Source organism: Abramis brama (assembly GCF_963993115.1).
Source record: "Abramis brama genome assembly, chromosome: 21".
NCBI lineage: Eukaryota > Metazoa > Chordata > Actinopteri > Cypriniformes > Leuciscidae > Abramis > Abramis brama.
In genome coordinates, this window is record NC_139983.1 from 17,611,340 (window position 1) to 17,627,428 (window position 16,089).

At 37.6% G+C, this 16,089-nt stretch overlaps 1 protein-coding gene across 2 annotated transcripts in view; it reads right to left on the reverse strand.

Annotated features, from left to right (window-relative positions):
- Nucleotides 1-13,559, reverse strand: part of abhd12 (abhydrolase domain containing 12, lysophospholipase) — a 35,084-nt gene extending 21,525 nt beyond the window's left edge. Inside the window, exons 1-3 of one of the 2 annotated variants that reach the window (XM_084096067.1) lie at nucleotides 13,487-13,559; nucleotides 11,626-11,776; nucleotides 543-664 (exon numbers count right to left, since the gene is read on the reverse strand). In XM_084096067.1, coding sequence (XP_083952193.1) covers nucleotides 543-664; nucleotides 11,626-11,774 — 271 coding nt within the window. In that variant the 5' untranslated portion in view covers nucleotides 11,775-11,776; nucleotides 13,487-13,559. Of the gene's footprint in view, nucleotides 1-542; nucleotides 665-11,625; nucleotides 11,777-12,824; nucleotides 12,949-13,486 lie in introns of those variants that run through there. The other variant, XM_084096066.1, reaches the window with a different exon arrangement.
- Nucleotides 13,560-16,089: the final 2,530 nt, after the last annotated feature.

The following is a 16,089-nucleotide window of genomic DNA, read 5'->3' on the forward strand; positions in this document are numbered from 1 at the left end:
GTGTGACTGAATGTGTCTTCAGAGTTGTTCTGAGCATGCTGAATATTTCACGGGGGAAAATGCAGTGTAACAATCTCCTTGGATACTACATTTCCCTTGAGGTGTTTTGCCCTAAGCTTGCCCTAGTCCTTGCAGCCGCAGATAATAATGGAAACTGACCCATCAAGTTACTGTATTAAATTATACATCAACAGAAACTGATGCAGCAACCAAAATAATGACAGCTTAACTTTGCTTGAATAACAAAATGCAAATGCAAAACGATTGGTCTGGGCATTGCAAAACATAAAAAATACTCACAAGAATTAGTTTAGTTTAAACATACTGACATGAATATCAAAGTTTACAAAGACGGTCCAAAGCACTTGTTTAAGATAACAAAAGTATATCCAAAACACACACACACACACACACACACACACACACACACACTTTGGACTCTTGTCCAAAGAATGCCCCAAGTATATGGCAAACGTCTGGCTTTCATCCCAAAATGTATATATAGTTTGGCCAAGTTGAAAAGATTGGATAAGAAAACTCACCAAAGTTTAAAAATACTAATTTTGCTTGTATTGCTGGACAGAGTTTGATGATAACAGGGATAGCGATATAGATTCCCAGCACCCAGATCAGTATCCTCCTCATCCTCCACATCAGACCACCCCTGCGAGAGCAAAGAGAGAACTGATTATATAAAACACATATTCCTTTAACACACATAATACATTAATGTACTACAGATTAACAAAAAAAGATCTAAAAATTAAATCGTACCACACACCAAGTTCTATTTTGTCCTGCAATAATTGGTTAAGAACAACATTCCCTCACATTTGATGGGCTAAAACACTTCAGGGCCAGTTAAAGAATATATTATGGAAATATTAAAGCATGTTTTTTGTAATAAAAATCTCATGGAAGGTTTACCATGTGTAAGTACAAGATGTGAACAAAAGTGCTGGTTTGGGAATGAAGAGTTAATGGTCCTCATAACAAGGCCTGTCCTCTCACGGTCTCCCTCACACTCAGAGGTCAGACAGTGTGCATCTTTGCGGCCAGTGGTGACCTCTAAATTGTGCCGGGGAGTATAAAGTGTCATGATTAAAATTAGAGAAAGTAGGAGATAGATCACTTAGAGGAACAAACTCACCCTGTCTGACTTACTGCCCTGAGCTGTACTGTAAGGTCTGTGTGTGTGTGTGTGTGTGTATGTGTGTTTGTGTCTGGCTGATATACAGATTAAACTGTGAATTTCCAGTGCTAAGAGGTTTCTTTTCATTTCTGTTTCATTTCCTCCTTTGCATCTTAAACTGAGAGAGGAATTTTCCTACCTTGCTCATGACCAGCGGATTACTTAAACCACACACACACACACACACGTCTGGTTCACTATCTTTGTGGGGACTCTCCATAGACGTAATGTTTTTATACTGTACAAACTGTATATTCTGTCCCCTTACACCAACACTAACCCTACCCCTAAACCTACCCATCACACAGAACTTTCTGCATTTTTACATTTTCAAAAAATATATAATTTTGTATGTTTATTAACCCATTATTAACCTGGTCCCTACAATGTAGGTGATCTCAGGTTTTACTATCCATGTGGGGGCATTTGGTCACCACAATGTAATATAAACCTGTACACACACACACACACACACACACTACGTAAGTAAAACGGTATCACAAATTCCACAAAAATATTAAGCAGCAAAATGTATAACATTGATAATAACAAATGTTTCTTGAGCAGCAAATCAGCATATTGGAATGATTTCTGAAGGATCATATGAGACTGAACACTAGGGTAATAGCGGTTGAATATTTAGCTTTGCCATCACGGGGGAAAAATATATTTAAACACATTTAAACTGTAATGATGCAGTATTTTAAAACATTATTGTTTTTACTGTATGTTAATCAAATAAATGCAGCCTTGATGAGCATAAGAGATTTCTTTCAAAACAATAACAAATCGTACTAACCCCAAATTTTTGAACAGTAGTGTATAGATACACTTTAATTTATTGCAGTAAATGGTACCCATAAAGATGCAGTCATATGAAATCTAATCACAGGACATAAAGATAGGTGAGAGGGCATCCCAGACAGGGGGAAAGTAGAGTCAAAGCAATAATCCAGGAAGCAAGCCAGAGCTGAGCATCCGGTTTGATCCGGCTGATCCTGGATCAGTTCCACCACAACATTTAAACGTCCCCATGACCTTTCCTCTGCCTCCTTCAGATCACACCTGCTAACTTTGATCAAATGGTACTGTAAATGACTAGTATGAAGAACTAAAGACAGGTTTAAATTTCTATTTACAATGTAAAATAAACTGGAACAAATTGAATAATAGAATCAATTGCTTGCGGCAACAATATATGGAAAGGGGTAGTAGAGAGAAGACAGGAAATTAGGTGAGTGAGTTCTCTATTCTCTTCTCCCATCTTAATGTGTTAGCATGCCAACAACCAATAAGCCACAGCTCTGACTGCATTATACTTGAATACTTATTCCAGGTGATTAATGCAGGTGGCTGATCTCAAATTCCCTGCAGAGATAAGACGTTTGGTCACCAGAAGGACTGATCTGAGCGTGTGTGTTTGTGCCAATGAGGTCCGTTTGAGAGTTTTTGCTTGTGTGTGAGAGTGCAAGGTGATTGTGATAAAGAGAGAGAGCAAGACTATTGTGTAACAACAGAGCTAAATACAGCACACACAGGCTGCACTGAGACTCATTACCGTACAGTGCTTACATAGATACTGCCATTGTGCCGTTTATGAGTGTGTGTTACCTTTCAGGATGTTGCTGATTATATACAAATTATTATGTAGTAGAACTAGCCATTTGTTTGTCTATGTGGCTTGATAGATGTTCAAGATATGTTTACTGGTTAGGTTATAAGATAAGACGTGCAATTCAGGGTTTGTACATGCCGTTTTTGCAGGTTCATGTTTGCACAGAGCATCCTAACCAGAGCTTTAAACCTTCAGGGTAACACTAATATGTTAAGCCATGCTGATCCAATGCCATATGGGCATTATTACGGCTGTCTGGGCATGAGGAGTCCAGTCTGCACTGGGACAAAGAGTTTCTGACTTGTGCATTGAGCAAAAATATGGGAAGGAATTAGAGATGCACCAACATTTCAGCTGAGAAAACATGCTGACATCTTGGCAAAAAATATGAACAGAGATAGGATAACATTTTTAACAGATTGGATAACAGAAAGTTTGTCTGTATTTAAATTAAGTCTAAAAATTATATGTAATTATAATGCATATCCTTCCGAATACTGACAGATTAATAAAGAATGGTTCACGTTCTCAAACAGATTGCACACATACATTTGTCTGCCTTGTGCATTATACAGACAGTGTGTCTGTATAATCAGAATCTCATGTAATATATTGTAGGCTACAGATATTGTATGGTACAAAAATATAAAGTAGCACAACTGCTTTTAACATTGATAATGATAATAATTTTCTTGAGCAGCAAATCAGCATATTAGAATGATTTCTGAAGGATCATGTGACACTGAAGAGATGCTGAAAATTCAGCTTTGCATCACAGGAATAAATTACGTTTCAATACTAAAATAAAAACAGTTATTTCACATTCTAACAATATTTTATAATATTACTGTTTTACTGTATTTGTAATCAAACAGTAGCAACCTTGGTGAATATAGGAGACCTCTTTCAAAAACAGTAAAAAAAATCTTAGCAACCCCAGACTTTTGAATGGTAGTGTACTTGAAGAGATGCGAAGGTCTACTCGGTTTACCATGACACAGTTGAGCATCACACAATGATTCATTTTTCAGTGCTGTTTGCTGTTTAACTGTAATTTGACCTGCTTTAGAGCACCATCTTGGTAATTTAGCTCTATTTGTGTGTATGTGTGATTCAGTCTCACTCTCTGCATTGGACAGGATGTAAGTCTCTAAAAATGATCACCACCAACACACTACACCCACACATACAAACACTCATACACAGTAACACTTTACAATCTGAAATCCCCAAGTCAAGTGCATGTCTTAAAATGGAAAGGGATGAACATTTATTTTTCATCCTTAAAATAAAAACACTAATGAGTTTATTTAAAGTCTGCAGAGTGGCAGCAGTTGGCTGTCTTAATACCATATATGAAGACATCAATCTCTCAATAACCCATTAACAACTCATTAGCTATTAATTCAATATTTATAAGAGAATACCTCCACATTTCATTGATCAGTCTAAACTCCTAAAGTGACACGAGTAACGCTCAAATGATAAAACTATGCACTTGTTTGACAACCATTTAGCCATTTTAGTGTAATTATATATACCTGGCATTAACAATGCAGGAAAAGTGAAACCTTAAGTGCACGTCTGATTCTACATGAATAAATAATTAGGTCATTTTCAGGTCAATGTATTTGACAGAGAACAGATGCATGATTCTGTGTATTACCAGAGCAGACAGGCAATAAGACCTGCTGTACTAAACGATAAGCCTACTTTAGGATTAACTTTAGGACTGAATTACACAAGAACACTGAAGTATGCAAGAAACAAAATGAACAACATTTTATACCCATACTACAATACAGCACCATAAACATAAGAGAAGCACACAAAAGAAGATATTTTGAAGAATTTTACCATCCAAACACTGGATCGCAGTAACTTTTTGTTCAAAATATCTTCTTTTGTGTTCCACAAAAAAAAAAAAAAAAAAAGTCAGGCTACGTTCTGCAGATTTGACGTGTTCTTGACAGATCCCACGGGCTTTAGATTCAAAGGCATCTTTCTAAATCCAAACAAAACCAGTGTATCCTCTCTGCCAACCTCAAACTGTGAGCCCTTATTTCTTGAAAGCCACAGTTAGATCACTTCCACTCAATTCTAAGAAGCCAGATTCAAAACATCTCAGGAAAACTTTTCTGTCTCTTCCTTCTCTTTCTGTCGGACGCCAAAGGCTTGTCTGGTGTCTTCGGGCACCAGACAACAGCTATTAAGTGGCAGAGGATATGCTTTCAGAGCTCTCAGCTGCAGCTACCCAAATCAATGTCCTAAATATCCTGGTCTGGTAGTAGACCACCAAATGCCAAATACCTGCTCTATCAGTGACCATGATCAATTAGTGGTCAGAGTTCTGACTGACATACAATGTCTGGAGTGACTTAAGAACACATATACAAAGTTCTGTCATGAAACTCTAGGTCCCTAACTCAACCTGCTTGCAATCACATCATCTTTATAGCGCACAGCTGATTGATTCCTGCAGTATCAGTAGCCAGTGAGGTCACATGTTCAACCTTCAAATACTTGGTCAGCATTTGCCTTAGCAGTGCAGCACACTGTCTCTTGGGCTGCTTTTACACTGGCACAAAAAATAAAAGTTTTTATTCATGTCTGACATAAATTGTACATTGTTGCACACGTGTAAACACAACATTAACATGGTTTGTTATTCAGTGAAGGAGGCAGGAACCGGCCAGCATTTCACAACTTAAACACAAAACGAAAGTAAAAGCGGCAGCCCCTCATGGACGACAGCCCCACACACACAATCAAAACATAACATCAAATAGTCCAGGCCTGGTCCTCTCTCGTCCTTCACTGTCATCGCTCCTCCTTTTGTGCTTCCGAAGTTGTTTTAAGTGAATATAAACAAATGGGGAAACATGTATATGGTCAAAAGATCTGTGCATTATGCTTTGCAGTTTAAATGCAGCATTATGCCTCACCAAGACTGTATTTATTTGATCAAAAATACAGTAAAAACAGTAAAATTGTGAAATAGTGTTACAAATTAAAAGTAATACTTTCTATTTTAATATATTTTGTAATTGTACTTTATTCCTATGATGGCAAAATTGAATGTAAAAGTCTTTACTGTCACTATTTTTAGAAACTTCTGATTGAATCTGATTGAATTCTGATAGAAATAATAATAAAAAAGGACTAGACATGAGACAAAGAAAGGCTTGCAATTGACGGTTAAACTGTGAAGAATGAAGATGATGCAGAAGAAGCAGTAGAAGTAGAGAAAAGTGGAGCCCTTTCACCAACCTGCAGCTACATGTAATAGATTATGACAGGTCTGAGGGACAGGACTCTCTGAGAGCACTAAGGTGACACTGAGACAACACAGCTTTGTCTTTTACCAAGCCGGATCTTCTGGTAACATTATACAGGAAGTGAACTATTAGCTTCTCCCATTAGACAAAATGAAATGGTATTTATAATGCATTTAACTTGTGTAATGTGACGTTTTTAGGTGGAAACTAGCTTTAGGGTGGTAATTCCCCTCTTATTAAACACTTTGTTTCTTGGAATGAATCAATCATGGCTGACTGTGTCTTTCTTGTTCACAACTCACAGACAAGACCAATGACATTTATTAAGGAAGTAAAAAAGGTCAGTTTTGATTTCCTGTTGTTTTTAAACAACAGCTGATATGGAATTGCAAGCCGCACAGTATGTCCTGGCACTACTATTCCACCATAATGCAAATGGCCTGAGATGAGTTAAGTCTGGACAGGCACGTGAAGGGTATGTGAAACTGTAGACACTGCACTCTTAAGGATGAGAGAGACACGTGCTACATTTCAGGCTCTCTACTTCCCCCCTCTCTCCTTTCTTCCTCCCTTTCACTCGCCCTAATGAGTGTCTCTGACCGCTCAGCGGAGGTTGGAAGAGCAGTTTTGACAGTGATGCCAGAGTTAGTTACCGCTCTGTCTAACCCAAGATTAGTCTTCTTCAAACCACCCTAATGAAGAAACACCACCGCCATTTCACCAACCCAGTTTGGGGAAGGGCAAAACAACATATTCAGTATCAACAAATCAGTGGGTCGCCTATAAAAAGGCTGGCTTCGAGTCACTTGATGTTTTTGCGCTCAAAAACAGCTAGATAAAGCTGATGGAACAGAATAGAGGAATCAAAGCTTTTTTAAATATTTTAAGCTTTCTGACAGGCAAAAAACAGCTTTGTTCAAAATGTCACTTTTTTATGAAACTTTACAACATAAAAGAATGCACAAAGACAGAATAAAATAGTTTAAGAATAAAACAATATATTTTCTTTAAAAGCAGAGGCTCTGTTCTTTCTTTTGATATATTGCATGTTCAGATATTCATACAACAATATATTCTGGGGCCCATGAAAATTTTGTGAAAATGATCAAAAATGATGATGGAAATCCTTTCTTAAGAAATGCTGGAGGAAAGAGTTAACACACTCTTAGCATGTTTCTCCAATAAGTCATTGTCAAGATCTGTTATTAGTCTTCCTGAAATCTAAAAAAAGATTTCAAAAGAAGAAACCTTGTCAAGACTTCTTTTTCCAATCAAACCTGACATACTTTCAAAGGAAGAGCTAAAATAAGACACCAAATTGTCACGATTAGGACGCCTCTTGGGTCTACATTTGATCTAGAGCTCCTGATCCCAGGATGCAAGAAAAGACCAGAATTTCAGGTTGAAATGTGCAGAGTGAATAACTGACATGGTTTACAGGCATTATTTAGGCTGAAGGCTAGCCACCCCTTCTTGAGATGAATGTCTTTAAGAACAAGGGAATGCAACCAAAAACAACCTATTTAAATTTGGCCCCGTAAAATCAAGAGATTATTTTATGCCTTTTAGCTTTAGGCATGATGTAACGGAAGTAGCAACAGATCTTTTCGGCCATATTGTGATGTACATCTGAATGAAATGGTTCTACGCATCCATTGTTGATTGGATGGAGGCAGATCTGAATCCGAGCAGTCGACTATAAGAAAGGAGAAGCGGACAAAATGATTAAAGTCCGACATGCATCACAGAGAGAAGTCTGTTATTTTATCAAGTTTTGATATTTTAATAAAAAAAATTAAGAGTCAAAAGAAAATTGTACAAGTGAAACATGCATGGATGAATAGTTGACAGTAAGATCAATCACATGCATTTAGAAAACAAGAGTGAATTTTCATTTCATGGCGACTTTAAGTCATCTTGGGCTCTGTTTACACCTGGTATTAAGATTTGTAGATGTTTAGATGATTTTAAGATGTTTTGATCGATCAGTTCCCAAGCAGACGAGGGAGACACATTCCTGTTTGCACCTGATGTTTTAATACGTCTCTTTTGTCCACTCTTTCATTTCTGCACTGACAGCGGAAAGACCACACAGAACGCGGTGAGAGCGTGTTAGAAATCAGGAATGGTGAGAACATCGTGCTTGGTACGTTTTTCCTCTTCAAACCAAACTTGGGTCTTCAGCCAACAAAGTTTAAATCCGTCTGGCCGGCTTCCCTTAATGTTTACGCATTAGATCAGTAGGAGGAGAGTAGGCCGTATTTTGTGGCTGTTCAAACTAGAAAACTATGAAAGCAACCCGGTCAAATGCGTTTTCGACTTCCTCTGGAAGTGGTCGATAGTAAACGACCTGTTTACACCTGTATTCAGCGTCGTCCACTTGTGATCCGGTCGACGAAAACGCATCTTAATACCAGGTGTAAACAGCCTAAATGCTAGTTAAAAAAATGACAGACATATGTATTTAAATGTACGATTTTCTATAGCAAGAAAAAACACCAAAGTATTACCAACCATCCTGTTTCAATAAAAAAAAAGTCAACACTGTTCTCCTCAAGCAATGTAATGAAGTCTTTAACTTCCATGTCTAAAATGTTGCATGGGATTTCAGCTAATTTACTTAATTTACAGATCCTGTGAATTAAAGCTGATCTGACCCTTTTAACCTTGAAACCGGCCAGCCACACAAAGGTCACTGCAACCAGACTAACCAGCGGCAGCTCCTGTGTCGGACACATGACCGGCTCCACCACCCAATACCCCAGACCCATACAGCACCGGAGGAGAGTCCGATTACTGCGGCATCGGATACAGTGCAATAGTAGAGCGGCAGTTCAAATGAGATGTGATGGTAGAACTTTACCATACCATTTCCTGCTAGAGTTTCATGCTAATTTGACAAACAACGTCTTCTATAACAGGACATTTTACAGGTTAGTTACAATCTTTTAATGGAATCTTTCACAACAACTGCTCAATTGAAACTAACTGCAATAATTTGTAACATTATTGTAGTTAAGAGCTGTAAGCATTTCCTTATAAAGCTAAATCCCACTATGAATCAGATTAATCAGAGCTCTAGCTTATTTCTAATAGCCACTATTCACATACACTAGTGTTTAAAAGTTTGCGGCCGGTAAGAGGTTTTAAATGTTTTTGAAAGAAGTCTCTTATGCTCACAAAAGCTGCATTTATTTGAACAAAAATAAAGTAAAAACAGTAATATTAAACAACTATAAAACAACTGTTTTCCATACATATTTTACATATTTTAAAATGTAATTTATTCCTGTGATGTCAAAGCTGAATTTTCAGCATCATTACTCCATTCTTCAATGTCACATGATCCTTCAGAAATCATTCTAATATGCTGAGTTGGTGCTCAAGAAACATTTCTTATTAATATCAATGCTGAAAACAGTTGTGCTGCATAATATATTTGTGGAAACTGATATACTTTGATCTAAGAATATAGATTCAGAATATAGAATTTACTAAGAAAGTAAAATAAAAAAAGAAAAGAAAATTATTTTAAACAAATGTTTTATAACATTATAAATGTTTTTACTGTCACTTTTGATCAATTTAGTGCATCCTTGTTGAATGAAAGTATTTATTTATTTAAGAAAAAAAACTTGCTGACCTCAAACTTTTGAATGGTAGTGCAACATTAAGCAAACATGAGGCATACGCACATGTCCTCCAGGATCAAAGGTCACAGGCAATTCACTCAAAAGCAGTGTGTATTTCCACATGATGTGGCAACAATAAAACCTAGTACAATCCTCTAATCTTAAAAGCATTTTTGGGTTGTGACCCACAAGCTAAGCATTGATCTGTAGGAACTCCTCCAGGTTCCCAATCAGCAATATATTCTGGCAGTACTTATTGTTTCTTTGCTGAGTGTACAATATTTTAACACCATATTGCTGGACCAGAATGTCCAGTAATGCCCCACCTTCCTCCAACTTTCATCTGCAGAGCAAGTACTGGCCGAGAAGAATAACATCACTAAACACACCTTAGTTACTCCTTAGAAATTTCTAGAATCTTTGCATTTAAGGCCTAATATTAAGGCCAAATAATATCCCTTATAATCTGAGCAGAGATATGCCTGGACAACAGCTGAACATGACTATTGCATCCTCCTGCAGTGATGTAATCTAACATTATTTTAATTTTAGCAGTAAAAAACATGAACTGTATAAGTACGTCTACAGATGATATCACCTTGCTGCCACTTAACCATGCATTAGAAAACTGACTCTCTTTTTCCATGTAGGGGATCTCCAATGGACTCCAAATCTGGCTTTAAGATCTTTCCACTTGACTGAGACTGAAATACTTTAGCTATTATGTACAAGGTCAGTGCGATAAAAAAACATGAATTACTTCCCAAAAAGCACAATACTTTGAATTGTGTGCCTCAAATTCCTTAACAATGGAATTGTAAAACAACAATTTAGGGTTTGTTGAGTCTGAACTGGAATTTGAGTTACAGTGAACAAAAAAAGTGTAACATGATTCTTGAGATGCTTGTGCATTCGTGCGAACAGATCAGACCTCATGAAAGTTCTTGTGACATTTCTTACTGAGACAGGACGTTTGGACGAGATATTGATCTTGATTGGTCTTGTGTTTTATTAAATAAATAAATAACCCAATATGATTGGACAAAAAAATCTGTGAAAGAGCAGGATGAGTCATCAACATTTTGGGGGGTTTTTTAATAAATTTTAAATGCGCATATCTGTATATTTTGTGTAACAAGTGTATTTTGTCAACATTTAGGAGTGGATTAAACAGGCCTCAAAGCTAAATGATGAAGAATAAAAGCAGTCTTCACATGTTTTTTAAGCTTTGCACAAACATCCCAAACTTACAATCACTTCACACTCCACCCAGAAGTTGCTGAACTAGTTTTGCAATGGAACAGCCTGAATACCCTTTAGAGCAGAGGTCTTCAATTCTCCTCCTGGAGGACCACTGTCCTGCAGAGTTTAGTTCCAACCCTAATCAAACACACCTGAATCAGCTAAACACGCCTTCGCATTGTTTTAAAGCAGGCTGGAACTAAACTCTGCAGGACAGTGGCCCTCCAGGAGCAGGATTGAAGACCTCTGCTTTAGAGTCTCAAGAGAGTCACATGGGACTGTGATTCAATCACAGAGAATAATATGTATGGCTCTGTGCCTCATAAGAGTTTAAAACCACTAGGATCTCAGAGGAATGCCAATAATGCATGTAATATCATATTAACAAATGCATCAAACGGGACTCTATGATGAAAATACACAAAAAACCCCACATAACTTAAAAACAACTTCGAGCCAGGCTTTCAAAACAGGAGTCATCGGAGAAGATATAATACTGCATATATCTGGTAATTTGTATATAAAACAGTTCCATGCCATTATTATTTATTAACAGATTTATATTAGGGTTCCATGGGACTGTGTAAGTTGATGTAAAGCAAAGACAAGTCTTGAGCAAGCTTTCCAGAAACTTATACTGATATAAACTGGTCATCAGTGTCTCACCTCCTGTAGCGTCTCCCCATCGCTGTCCCAGAGCCTCCTGGATCAGAAGCAGCGTCTGTCTTTTTGTGGCACTGCTTTAGATCGGAGCCGTCCAGTAGTGTACCCGTGAACGAGCTGTCATGATCTTCGTTGGCTTTTCGCTTTCGCATCACTGAAATGTGAAACAGCAAAGGTAAACAGTAACACAGATGAGACAGGAAATATTATACTGCAGTCCTGCGCGTATCCTCTCTGAATCTGGCGGCAAGGCCGAGCAAAATCTTGCAACCGTGTTAGATCCGGTCGTTCCGCAACGGTCTGTGTGATCCGGTGTTTCTCCTCCCGGCAATTGTGTCATTCAGCACTTTTTCTCCCTACATTGTTTTGTAGGAGTCAGATATCTGCAGAGACCAGCTGATCAGTTCAGCCTTTCCCCCTCCGTCCCTCCACTCGGCCAATCGCACACCGCCGCTCGGCCCACTCCGTCGCGTCAACAGCCAATCACACTCCGCTCTGTTCCGCCGACAACTAATCACAGAGCTGTAGCGCCCCCTCTTGTTCGGTTAAATCGTGAAGTGTAGGGTTGCCATGTCGCTTCTGTTGTGTATATTTTTTCTTAATATGTCACATTAACTGCTTGCATTCTAGCTCTAGAGGTCGCTGCACGCTTTCTTAATGTAAAAATGTTACATATTTACAAAGCAAATTTAGGGATTTTATTTTAAAAGATCTGGCAACATCCCATCTGTAGACTTCCGTACAGACCAAACATGTTCAGCCTGCTTTACTGGGTGACTTAAAACATGTAAGTCTTCGTGTAATTATAGACAACCTTTTTAACAAACAAGTCTTAGATTTCGTATATTTCAGTGTAATTTAGTAACTACATGAGCAACATATGTAAGATATCTTTTAACTAGTTTAACTATCGAGAAAACCGTCACACGCGGCGGGTCGATGTTAAAATAAAGAAATACACACTGTAACTTACATGTACTGTACTACGGTATGCAATAAACGGCATTTTAAAACTCGAAATATAAATGCATATATTAGAGAATAATTAGCCTATTTCCAAAACAGCCGTAAACGCATCAACATTAAAGCACGAGGATCAAACCAGTAGGCTACATGCATGTAAAAACATTATAAACATCCAAGTCCATGCAAATGAAGCTGTAGTAAGGAACTCTGTAATTATATAAATCATAAAACCTAACCCAGTCATTCCAGCTGATGGGATTTCATTGTAGATGTGTTTTGACACGACGCGTGCACTAGTAAGTTTAAAAAAATGAGTTTCCTCTCACGTGACCACAACAAACTATTCAGCGGAAGGAACATGCAAGCTCCTCTTTCCACACTGCCATTAAAGTAGTGGCAAAGTGGGTGGGGGGGTGTTGTATGTAGGCCTATGTATGAATATATAAGTTGGCCCTATAGGCTACTAATTGACATTTTATATAAAAAGATAGGCATGTTATATATTTTTTTTATTAAATCTATGTTCAAGAAAATATATTACAAGAAACATATTTACATTTAGGGGCAGTTAATCGCCCTCTATCTTCATTTAATGAATTTAAAGAGGCTACATGCAACTTTTTCCCCAAAATAAACGTAACAATAGCCTTTTTATTTGACCATTTATGACTCAAACATCTCCTGATGAGCATACTGACACCTTGTCAGCTCACAGTGGGTGCACCTATAAGCCTGTATCCTATTTTTCCTATTTTCTGTCGGGTCGGATTTTTCGCGCGCTGTCTGCGGATGTGACGTCAAGCGCGTTCATGTTAAACGTTTCAGATCACTCTGCCACCACCGCTAGTCAGCAAACAAACTTAGTTTCTCAAAAATATATGTATTTGACTGTTCTTACCTCTGTAAACATAATGTTGACTTCTTTGCAGCGGATGACTTGTGAAGTGTGCACGTACGAGAGCGAGCAGAAAGGAAGAGCAGTTCCGTTTTTTGGCCACAGGTGTCAGTCGCGAGTTTAAATTTCAGAAAATCGCATGTAGCCTCTTTAAGACATTAAATTTAAAAAAAATATATATATTCCTTCTTGTATTTTCTCTCTGTTTTACATTTACTGTCATTATTGGAAAAAAATTCTACACATGTGGTAACAGATCATCTTGAGCAGGTAGATCAGATTTGTCACCTCTCCGTAGCCTCCTATGGTAGCCTCACGTTGGGTTTTGGGTTGTTTTGGGCAAAAGGTGGCAGTATACCATCACTTTGTTCTCTCTGCAGTTTCACTGTGAAGCAGGGCAATCATTTCACCCAACTCCTTTCACACACACACACACACGCAAAAAACAACAACAAAAAACACTAAAAGGGTGGCTTTTATGGACAACACTCTCAAGACACACATCCTCTGTGCCGTTTTAGATAACAGTGTCCCACCTGTCTGGATTGGTTTGGTTTGGTTTAATATCCCACATTTAAAAATGTACAATATCATATGGCAAACATATTCTCAATAAGCTTCTTCTACTTCTAAGCCAAACAAATACTGTATTATTTGTGATTTCACAAACCCTGGCTGATGGAACACATGCTGAATGAATACATGCTGATTGATTTTATAGTTATAGGGAGTTATAGGGATATAATGCTCAGTCGATAGGAAAGCATTTCTCCCATCCATTAGCTCTAGTGCTTTTCTCTCCTGAAGCCATTCTTCTCATTGAGACTGTTTTTAACACCCAAATTAAAAGCAGTTACTGTTGTTCATCTGAATGCTGCTGTATGTGACATGTGGGTGTATGAGCCATCCATGTCCATTGAAGCCTCTGTTCCTCTGTCTGCGTTATAGGGTTGACGTGACTCGCGAAAAGTCTCTCCATATTGATGATGACAGAATTTCTGTTGCTTTTGTGCAAACAGCAGTCAGATTGGGCTCTAAATTACATGTTAACGGTCCTCTGATCCTTTTCACATCTCCGCTCAAAGTGCAAGCCCTCTTTTAATATGTCACACGCATGAGTGTCATTTCTAAAGGCTGCTTGAGTGGGTATGTGTGTGACGCACTCTCATTAATCTGTCCCATGCTGCTCTCTGCTTTATGAAGTCCTGATTGCCTGCTCATTGTTTTCTCATTCACTTGTTTGAATACCCAACCTATAATCAAAGCTGTAAAAATAAGGCATTAAAAAGGCATGCTGCCATTTTCATGGTGACACTAACAAAGTACATTTGCATTCACACTGACTTTTTACTCATTTAAGCCATCAAAACTCACAATGCCCATCAGAACAATCTGCAGGCTTCAGCTCCCAGTAAAACTGCATTATGGTATTAGAATCTGAATTGAACCGTGGCAAGTGATGAGGAGGGGTTCAATGCCCTTAAATTTGCACTCATCTCTCTCTCTCACACTGTCACTCTTTCTCTTCATTTTTTTTATTTCTTCATTGCGCACAAAGCTAATGATAACATAGATCTCTGATTCCAGTAATTACTGTGGCTTATCAGAAAGAATATCCGGATGACAGAATCTATGTTTCACTGTTCCCATGAATAGAAGAATGGAAAGTTTGAAAACAAGCTTCTGGCCGATTTGTCCAGGCTTTGCCACAGTTTCAGTATTCTTAGTAAAACTTCATGTTCTGTGGTCAAGAGCTGTATGGCAGAAGGCTACGCTTTAGCCACACTTGAAGATTCCTTATTTTTTTAAGGATAGTAACCAGGCTTTTCAAGCAGAACATTTCACAAAAAAAGATTCAAGTCACACCTAAAAAATTCTAAATGTAAAAATATTATTTTATATTATATATCAAAGCCAATTGCATTATTGATTTAAAACTAAAGTGTACAAAAATTGGACTCTTTAGTGAAAATGTATGTGATATATGAAATGACCTCAAGTTAATGGCTTTGAAGTTACTGCGCAGAAGTTACTGTAGTTTTAAGAAAATAATTTGTTATTTGCCACTTGGTTTGATATTTTATTTCTGCACTGAAATTTATTCATTTCAAATGTGAGATACCCCAAATACTTATTGGGGCCACTGTATATTTAAAGTAGTAAATAAATGCAGTCTCGGTGAGCATAACACTTTCAAAAACATAAAAAAAAAAAACTTAACTCTAAACTTTTGAACGGTTGTGTATAGTTGATTTTTTTTTTTTTTATGTTTTTGAAAGTATTATGCTCACTGAGACTGCATTTATTTAATCAAAAATACAGTACAGCACCATACTAAACAGTAATATTGTGAAATATTATTAGCAGTCATTACTAGTCTTCAGTGTCACGTGATCCTTAAAGGGATAGTTCACCCAAAAATGAAAATTCTGTAATTAATTACTCACCCTCATGTCGTTCCAAATTCGTAAGACCTTCGTTCATCTTCAGAACACAAATTAATATCTTTTTGATGAAATCTAAGAGATTTCTGTCTCTCCATTGACAGTCTTCGCAACTGACACTTTCAAAAGTTCATAAATAGATTGTAAAACTAATCCATGTGA